Raw genomic sequence first — 10236 nt, 5'->3', positions numbered from 1 at the left:
GAGAGCTCTACTGAGGGCTCCCAGATTGGAGAGGGTGCAGGTCGGGCTGAGGGACCCCCACACCTCCCAGTGCACAAATGTCATGCACCAGGCCTCTAGTATTATTATAAATATAGATGCATATTGTAATCCCTAGATTACACTCAGAACAACTATTTAGAAAATAACTCATAAATAATTCAAAACATAGTAAAACAATAATTTTAGAAATTTAAAAATGGGTAAAGGATCTGTGTATACATTTCTCCTAAGACTATACACAAGTTGTTAATAAGCATATAAGAATTTATTCAGGCCAGTTAATATATATATATTATATATATATATATATCCCAGCTCAGCAGTTGAGTGTCGACCCAGGAACCAAGAGGTTGCCAGTTTGATTCCCATCAGGGCATATGCCTGGGTTGCAAGCTCAATCCCCAGTAGAGGCATGCAGGAGGCAGCCAATGATTCTCATCACTGTTTCTACCTCTCTCTCCCTCTCCCTTCCTCTCGGATAACAATAAAAGTATTTATCTTTTACTGACTGGCTTATTTCACTTAGCATAATGCTCGCCAGTTCCATCCATGCTATTGCAAATGGCAAGAATTCCTTCTTTTTTACAGCAGCATAGTATTCCACTGTGTAGATGTACCACAGTTTTATAATCCAATCATCTGCTGATGGGCACTTAGGCTGTTTCCAGATCTTAGGTATGGTGAATTGTGCTGCTATAAACATAGGGGTGCATATATCCTTTCTGATTGGTGTTTCTGGTTTCTTGGGATATAGTCCTAGAAGTGGGATCACAGGGTCAAATGGGAGTTCCATTTTTAGTTTTTTGAGGAAACTCCATACTGTATTCCAAAAACTACATATTTTTTAAAAGAAAATATATCCAATATAATTAGCCAGCAGGGCACACAAATCAAAAGCACAATAAAATACCACCTCACATTCATTAGGATAGCTATAATAAAAAACAATAACAAATGTTGATAAGAATGTAGAGAAATTGGAATCCTCATATACTGCTGGGGGGACAGAAAATGGTACAGTGCTTTGGAAAACAGTTTGGCAGTTCCTCAAAAGTTTATAAGTAGACTTACCATATGATCCAGCAATTACACTCCTGGGAATATACACAAGAGAAATAAAAACTTATGTCCATATAAAAAAAAATTGTACATGAATTTTATATCAGTTTTATTTCTAATAGCCAATAAGTAGAAACAGCCCAAATATCCATCAACTGATAAGTGGACAAATGAAACATGGTATGTACATTTGCATATATGTAATAGATATATACATTTGGGTATATATATTATCCTGCAATATAAAGAAATGAAGGATTAATACATGTTACAATATGAATGAGCCTTAAAAACATTATTCTAAGTTAAAATACTCAGTCACAAAGACTACATACTGTATGATTGCATGTATATGAAATGTCCAGAATAGGCAAATCAACAGAGACAGAAAGTAGATTAGTGCCTGCCTGAGGCAGAAAGGATTGGAGGGAAATAGGATGGCTATTGGGTGGAGAACTTCTTTCTGGGATGATGGGAATGCTCTAAAATTGATTGTCATAATGGTTGAATAACTCCGTTTATATAGAAAAATCTTTTAACTGTATACTTTTTTGAAAAGAGATACTAAAAATTTTATACTTAAAGACGAGAAGCCCAGGGCAAAAAATTGTGCACGGGTGGGGTCCCTAGGCCTGGCCGGCAATCAGGGCCTATGTGGGCCATCTCACCCAGGCCTGATTGGGGCCAGGCCTCGCCAGAGGCTGCCGGCTGCCCGACAGAGCCTGCCGGATGGGGCCTGCCGGATGGGGCCTGCCGGATGGGGCCTGCCGGATGGGGCCTGCCGGACGGGGCCTGCCGGATGGGAGGAAGGACTGCGGACTGCAGGAGGTTTGCCAGCCAGGGCGAGAGATTGGGGGAGGTTGGCTGTGGGAGTGCACTGACCACTAGGGGGCAGCTACTGTGTTGAGCATCTGCCCCCTGGTGGTCAGTGCATGTCATAGTGACAGGTCCACCAGTTGTTCCTGTCATTCCGGTTGTTCAGTCACACCGGTCACTTAGGCTTTTATATATATAGATATTAATTATATAAATAAAAAACTAGAAAATAATAAAAATGGCACACTAGAAAAATATCTAACATAAAAGAAAATGGTAAAGGAGGAACAGAGGAACCAGAGAAACACAGGACTATAGACAACAATACCAAAATCATGATATAATTCAACCTTATCAATAATAACATTAAATATATGTGTATTAAACACTCTAGTCAAAAGGCAGAGATTACTAGATTGGATAAAAAGATAAGATCCAATTATATGCTATTTACAAGATATATACTCCAGATACAAAGTCTCAATTAGGTTAGAAGTGAAAGGATGAAGAAAGTAGAGTATGCAAACATAACATAAAAGAGTTGGAGTGGCTATACTAATATCAGAGAAAACAGATTTTAATACCCTTTTGTTTCCAATTATTCTGGAACCCTTCCTAGGTGATCCAACTGTCACAGGGATTAAGGCCAAGGGATAGAGGGTAGGAGCTCATAAATGGCCAAAGGCAACTCACAAAGATCTGGGAATTCCTTCAGGCAAAGAGAAGGATTAGGAGTATTTAGGATTCTGGTTCCTTTTACTGGGGGCAGATTAATCCCCAAAACTGCTTTTACTACCAATAAAACATGGCTCACACTGACAAAGACTCTCTCCTTGACCAAATTCTAATCAGGCTCCTCTAAGCTCTTTTTCAACTATGCCTGGACATAAGGGCTTCTGTGTTCAGCTTTGCATTTTTTCAATTTTATTAAGAATCCTGCTAACTCAGTTTAACCAGAATCCCCACCCTCAATATCTGATCACTCTCCATATTTGATTGGGTTCCTCATCTTCCGCCACCCCTCAGATGATGCCTACTCACTCTGGCCTGCCTTTGGCAAAAATCCTGTTAGGTTGGTTTAGCCAGAATCCCCTTTACCCCTGATGTTTTCTCATAGTAATTTTCCATACTCTGACCCCTACCTTGTTCCTTGGCTATAAACTCCCACTTTTCCTGCTGTATTCAAAATTAAGCCTAACCTCTTCCCTCCATTTTAGTAGCCCCTTTTGAATCAAGTCTGCTCTACCATCTTTAAAAAATATTGTAATTTAGTCTTTAACCAAACTCACATAGGTTCTTCCCATGCAAGCTAGTGTGGCTTAGGCAAAGACATAGCTATACACAGAACAATTGACTCACATACTGAATTTTTAGTATTCACCCATAATAAAAGTTATCTTACCGCATTTAATCTTTGAGCATGGTATTCTTCTGCTGTAAAATATTTTCCTGGTGTTATCAGTTTATCAGTCATATTTGATACATACACACCAATTTTAGTCATCTGTGTGGATGTTGTATTTGTAGTTTGTTGGAGCTTTTTTCTCAGAAAAACTGTCTAAAATTAAAAGAAGATTTAAATAAATATCTACTCTCTACACATATAAATGAGTAAGAGCATATTCTCCTACACATTCAAGTTATTTATTCATTATTTTAATTGCCATATAATTCCTTAGAAGACTTTTAGAGAGGTATACAGCATAACATGTGTTTATTCTGCAGCTTCAAAAACCTATAAGGAAAAATAAAAATACTACCTGGGTATCCCTACAAAATATATTGTCTTTTTCAGGAATCTTTTTAGGTACAGTTTGTGTTCCAGCATTGTGATATTCTATTCCCGTTAGTTTATGTCTGAATCCACCAAGAAATGGTTTGTGAAAGTCAGTTTTTATCATCTCAACAGCTACATGCTGGTACTGATCAATGGCTGAGGAGATAAAACCAAGACTGAATGGAGGTTCAACTACAAAACCACTCTAAAATGCTTTTATCCAAAAGACATAAAATAACTAACCAGTTTGTACTTTGACAATTATGATTTGAGAGGCACTTAATCTGTGTAATCTTTTGATTGGATACAGATCTGGAAGTGTGGAATAGATATCCACTTGTACAATATCCTGCGGCTTAACTCCATATTTTAGTAGAGTCTCATAATTTTTAAGAATATTTCCTAAAAATGAGAAAAAATTATAAGAAGTGTTATGACAAAGAAATGAAATATATACTCATTTGAAGGGGCTATAAAACATCTATAAACACATGTTGTTTAATTACCAAAATATTGATTGGTATCGAGTGCCAAGTATTAATGGTGTCCATCTCATGCTATAAAGTTAATACAGAGCACTCTGCAGTGGGAAAAGTCAGGGTGGTATCCCCAGCAAGAATTCAGCATTATAAGTAAAGCTACAACTCTTAACTCATCAGAAATGCAAATACATAATAACCATGCAACTCTGTAAACATCTGAAAATTGAAAAAACCTACTCTATAATATGAGCAAAATCATACTCTAAACGATTCTGTAAAAAATGAGTGTATTACATGTAAGCACAGGACATAGCATATCTGGGAAAACCTGATTATTTTAATACTCACCTCTCCCTCCAGCAGAAAAGTATACAATCAGAATTCTAAAGAATCCCTTCCTGTCTCTGTTTCTATAATCAGAAACTCACACAAATTAATTAATGCCAAGGTGGTGCTAAACCGCAGTTTTGTGTTTGAAAAAGTATAGAGCACTTTATTTTTATGTTGTGTTGCTTCAACCTCTTCCTTCTCCCCATTGGTTTATTCTATAAATTGACTCTAATTTTATTTCTCTATTTTAAGGCATACAAAAATATGTATAATGTTACTGGTTGCAGTTTTGTATCATGGAAACTTTATTGATAATACCCATACCAATTTTCCAACATATGATCTTCCTAATTACAATTAATAAGTTAAGCATAGCAAAGGTTTTAATACATTCATTCTTAGAAATATATCACATACCACCACTAGCCTTTTAAAAATGTTTGATAATTATCAATATTTTTATTTTTTAATTTTTTTCAATTATAGTTTACATTCAGTATTATTGTGTATTAGTTGCATGTGTACAGTATAGTGGTTAAACAACTACATACTTTACAAAGTATTCCCCCTGATATTTTCAGAAAGCACAAAAATCATTGAGTTTCTATATTTCACCCTCAATTCATAATTTAAAAATTAACATGAATGTTACAGATTTGGTGATAGGTTGAAATAATGGTCCTAATCCCCAGAACCTATGAATGCTACCATATATGGAAAAAGTGACTTTCAAGGATTTTGAGATGGAGAGATTAGCCTGGATTATCCAGGTGGGCCCTAACTATAACCATAAGTGCTCTTATAAGAGAAAGCAAGAGGGAGATTTGATTATAGGGGTGAAGATGACATGACAGAGCAGAAGGATTTGAGGAGGCTGTGCTGCTGGCTTTGATAATGGAGGAATGGGCCATGAGCCAACGAATGCAAGGAATACAACTCTAGAAGTTGGAAAAGGCAAGGAAGCAGATTCTTTCCAGAACCTTTAGAGGGAGAAGAGCCCTGCTGACACTTTGACTTTGTCTGAGTGAAAGTGGGTGAGGATTTCTGACCTCCAGAACTGTAAGAGAAATCATGTGTTGCTTTAAGCTACTAAATCGGTGGTTGTTATAACAGTCATCGGAACCTAATGCAGATTCCCAGAGCCTCTTCGTTCCTCTCCTTGTTTCTGTAGTAGGCTTAGTCCCATACCAAACTTGAATTTTAGTTCTGGTACCAGAAGAAAGCGCCTATCTAGAAGGTGGTTAGTTGACACAGAATTCAGCTTTTTCATTATTATTGCTACTGACATAAGCCCAGTGGTGATGCTGAGTACTTACACATAAAGAAAAGGCCGTGAAGTACAAAGAGATTCTTAGGTACCACTGGCCAACTTCTCCAGTGCTCTCTCCAGTTTTGAATTTCACCTTATAATTAATGCCACACAGTTTCAAGTTCCCTTTTTGGAGTTATACTTATATTTAAGTTCAGACACTGCCACTTATTAGCTATGTGAAATTATGTGATCTGAAGAGAAACCAGAGCTTTAGTTTTATTCTTTTAAAGAAAAAATTCATAACAAAGGATTCTGTGTGGATGGAATGATATTGTGATAATGTAGCCACGATATTTTGTAGGGCTATCACATAGTAAATGCTCAATAAATTAACCATCATCATCAACATGATCATGATCGTTATCACTATTATTATTACTATATAAATTTTAGCTTTGTTTCCCCAACCAAGCTTTAATAACCGTTTGCTTGATTACACAAGAATTACACTATTCAAGTATACTGATTATAATAGTTTTGGAAAACACTTTTTTTTACTTTATAGTGCTTAGGATTTTCCACACAAAAAAAGTTATTATGGCACCTTTGTAAGTAAAGACCAGAACTTTTTAAGCTAAAATATTAGGATTTGCTATGGGACACAGCAAAAGCAGTCTTGAGAGGGAAGTTCATAGCACTACAGGTCTAACTCAAAAAATAAGAAAAAATAAATAAACTATTTAACCCTAAAACTTAAAGAATTATAAAGAGAACAACAAGAAAAATCCTAGAGTTAAGTAGAAGGAAAGAAATAATAAAGGAGCAGAAATAAATGACATAAAGACTAAAAAAAAAATCAATGAAACCAAGAGCTGGTTCTTTGAGAGGATAAACAAGATTGATGAACCTTTAACCAGACTCATGAAGAAACAAAAAGAGAGGACCCAAATAAATAAAATCAGAAATGAAAGCAGAGAAGTAACCACTGAACCACAGAAATACAAAGGATTGTAAGAAAATACCATGAACAACTATATGACAACAAGCTGAACAATGTGGATGAAATGGACAAATTCCTAGAAAACTACAATCTCCCAAAACTGAATCAGGAAGAATTAGAAAACCTGAATAGGCAAATAACAACGGATTAAACAAAAGCAGTAATCAAACAACTCCCAGCAAACAAAAGCCCGATCCAGATGGCTTTACAGGGGAGTTTTACCAAACATTCAGAAAAGAACAAATACCTATACTCCTTAAACTATTCCAAAAATTCCAAAAGGAAGGAACACTTCCAAGCTCTTTTTTTATGAGGCCAGCATTATCCGAATTCCAAAACCACATAAAGACATGACAAAGAAAAAGAATTACAGGCCAACATCCTTGATGAATAGAGATACTAAAACCTTCAACAAAATATTAGCAAATTGTTGGGTAGTGCCGTCGAGGCCATCAAAGCCAATTCTGATATTGAATTTGCCCAAACTTTAACCGCAGCAATCCCTCAAGAGTCCCTGACCCGGGGGGTATACAATGAAGAGACCCTTAGAGCCCGTTTCTATGCTGTCCAAAAGCTGGCCCGGAGGGTAGCAATGACTGATGAAACCAGAAATAGCTTATACCAATACTTCCTCTCCTACTTGCAGTCCCTGCTCCTATTCCCGCCTCAGCAACTGAAGCCACCCGAGGAGCTCTCCCCTGAGGATATAAACACATTTAAGTTACTGTCATATGCCTCCTATTGCATTGAGCATGGTGACCTGGAGCTGGCGGTGAAGTCTGTCAATCAACTGAAAGGGGAGTCCAGACGAGTGGCGCAGGACTGGCTGAAGGAAGCCCGGATGACTCCAGAAACTAAACAGATAGTGGACATCCTGACAGCATACGCCAGCGTTGTAGGAATAGGAACCACTTGAGTGCAGCAGGAGTAAGGCCTAGAAGTTTTGTCAGAGGAAGTCAACAGTAATACATGAACGGTTAGCAGCGGGGTCCCAGAATTGCCTAGAAAGGGGCAGGTTACAAATGCTGTCCTAAATGTTAACACCGGTGGCATTTATATTATTTCCACTTGCTATCATGTCAGTGAACTCCAGGAGTACTTTCTTTGCAACTTGTGCAACATTTTCTGTTTTTCAGGTTTTACTGATCAGGCTGTGAGCCAATCAAAATGATGTTTGTGAACCCTGTTACTATTGATTTTGTCCCTGGAGCAAACTGAATAAAACAGAAAAAACAATATATTAGCAAATTGCACCCAGCAATGTATTAAAAAGATCATTCAACATGACCAAGGCTTTGTGCATACACATTATGTGGGAACTCCTGCATGAATCTTCTTCCTTGCTAGTCCATAAACAACTTGAGAACAGGGATTTTGTTTCATGTTTCTTTACATCTCCAGTTCTGAGCAAAGTATTAAGAACAAAGTATGTCCTCAATAAAAACATGTTGAATGAATGAATACATAACCACAACATAAAATTCAATTAGTAAATGTCAAGATACTTAGTTTAACAAATCAAATATCCTGATTATTTACATGTAAATAATTAAATCATTAACACTAAAGAAGTCTTGATACATTGTATTAGCTTCCAAGCTTACCTGCACATCTTAACTGTAGTACATCAGATGGCACATGCAATATGTTTGAAAAATGGTCCTTGAGGTTTTTAAAACTGCTGTCAATTTTAAAAGGCATTATCACTTCCTGGCACACAGGAAGAAGTACAGCTTTTACTGTAGATTTAAAAAAAAAAAGGAAAGAATGAATCATGGTCAAAACAAGGGTCAGCAACCTACAGTCGATAATCAGATGGAAAATCATGGAACAGTTTTTACACAGAATGCAGGTGCTTCTGCCATATTCCCCCACCGCCTGCACCTCCATGATAAGAGTTACTTTTCATTTCCTATGAGAAGTTGCAAGCTTTTGCTTTGATAGTCAATGCAGAATCTCAAAAATTAACATTGATGATGAATACCTGTTCCCCAATGCCAGCTCAAAGTTCAGATCTCTCTTTTATTCCCTGGCATGAGGGTCAGTGCACATTCGGTATTACCTCCTGGCTCAAAATATCAGGAGAAATATAAAATAAAACTAACTGCTTTGAAAAATTCCCACTATCTGCTATATATTACTCAGATTTAGACATAGAAAATTAAGCATTTTTGTGTAGTACTGGAAAGGGACACTGAGGCTTAGAGGGTGTCCCAATACTTTAATTACCTATTGATATCATACTTCACTAAATCAGTGCATATTTATGAAATTAAGAAAAACTAATAAATTTTCAAAGAAATTTTTCTTTGACCTTGCAACTACAAAGGTATCACATACTAAATCCATTCTTCTTCTCATAATTTATGACTATAGTTGACAAAATGGAAAACACAAAGTCAGTTTTGCAAATATCAGAAATACTTACACACAAAAAAAAATCTGGAATAACTACACAAACCCACTTTTCACAAAAATGGACATTATGTGGTTCACTCCCGATTTTATAAAAAGGAAATTAAGATACTTTGAAAATTTTAAAAACTGTCATTATAAAATGATTGTCTATTCACAAATTATAGGAAGGAAATACAGTATTTAAAAACTATTGCAGGTAAACTTTTTCTTTTCACCTACAGATTTTAAATGTTAATGAAGAAGATGGAAAAGGTAATATGGAATAGAGCGCACACTGTAAGCCAAAAGCGTCTTGTATATTTCTTATGTCTGATATGACAGTTTTCATAAACTAAATGAGACATCAGTAATCCCAAGATACAATTCAGCTAGGCATTGTTGATGCCAAGGTTCTTCAAACTTCTTAAAATTTATTTTCACAGTTCTCTGTCAACAAAGAGAACACTTCCACAGATGTTAAATTCTCAGAAGGCTATTTTGTTTTATGGATTCAAAATTTGATGCTAAATATATTTTAAATTTAGGAAGGGGTCCCTTTTTATTCTTAACTTATGTAGACAAGCCTCACAAGGTTAAACTACTCCACTGAATTCAAAAGCTACGTTTTACCAGCCAAACTAACCTGCTGTAATTGTTGTTAAGTGATGGCTCATGTTCTCACCCTGTGGATGAAAACTCTCTCAGAACTTATGGATAAAGCGGAGAAGCAGTAGTTAGTTAACCAGGCAAGTAGAAAGGTTCTCTGTACAATCACTTTCTTGCTGCCCCCTCTGCTTTGTTACCAACAATGCAGTAATAACTCCTACATGCCACCGACATTATATCTTTGAAATTAAACTGTAATGGAAGACAATGATTCTTCTGAAGCTAAAAATAAGGCAACACTATGCAGAAATTTGGACACTGGTAAAAGCAACATGATATGTGTGCACTGGCTCTGAAACTGGGAAATCTGGGATCAAGTTCTCATCCCACTGTTTGCTAGCCCCTTACAATTAATTCCAAATTGGCATGCAAAAGAATTACAATTATACCCAAGAATTTATCTGCCATTTCCTAAGATCCCTAGACATTTTAAAAA

General features: G+C 36.4%; 1 protein-coding gene across 1 annotated transcript in view; it reads right to left on the bottom strand.

Moving 5' to 3' along the window:
- Nucleotides 1-8627, bottom strand: part of IQUB (IQ motif and ubiquitin domain containing) — a 48051-nt gene extending 39424 nt beyond the window's left edge. Inside the window, exons 1-5 of the mRNA XM_015561762.1 lie at nucleotides 8342-8627; nucleotides 3917-4075; nucleotides 3657-3829; nucleotides 3299-3454; nucleotides 2590-2605 (exon numbers count right to left, since the gene is read on the bottom strand). Coding sequence (XP_015417248.1) covers nucleotides 2590-2605; nucleotides 3299-3454; nucleotides 3657-3829; nucleotides 3917-4075; nucleotides 8342-8627 — 790 coding nt within the window. The remainder of the gene's footprint in view (nucleotides 1-2589; nucleotides 2606-3298; nucleotides 3455-3656; nucleotides 3830-3916; nucleotides 4076-8341) is intronic.
- Between the last annotated feature and the right edge of the window lie 1609 nt (nucleotides 8628-10236).

This window comes from Myotis davidii, unplaced genomic scaffold, assembly GCF_000327345.1.
Source record: "Myotis davidii unplaced genomic scaffold, ASM32734v1 scaffold997, whole genome shotgun sequence".
NCBI classification, from domain to species: domain Eukaryota; kingdom Metazoa; phylum Chordata; class Mammalia; order Chiroptera; family Vespertilionidae; genus Myotis; species Myotis davidii.
Note: the sequence above shows the minus strand (reverse complement) of the source record. Positions and strands in the feature narration are given on the sequence as shown.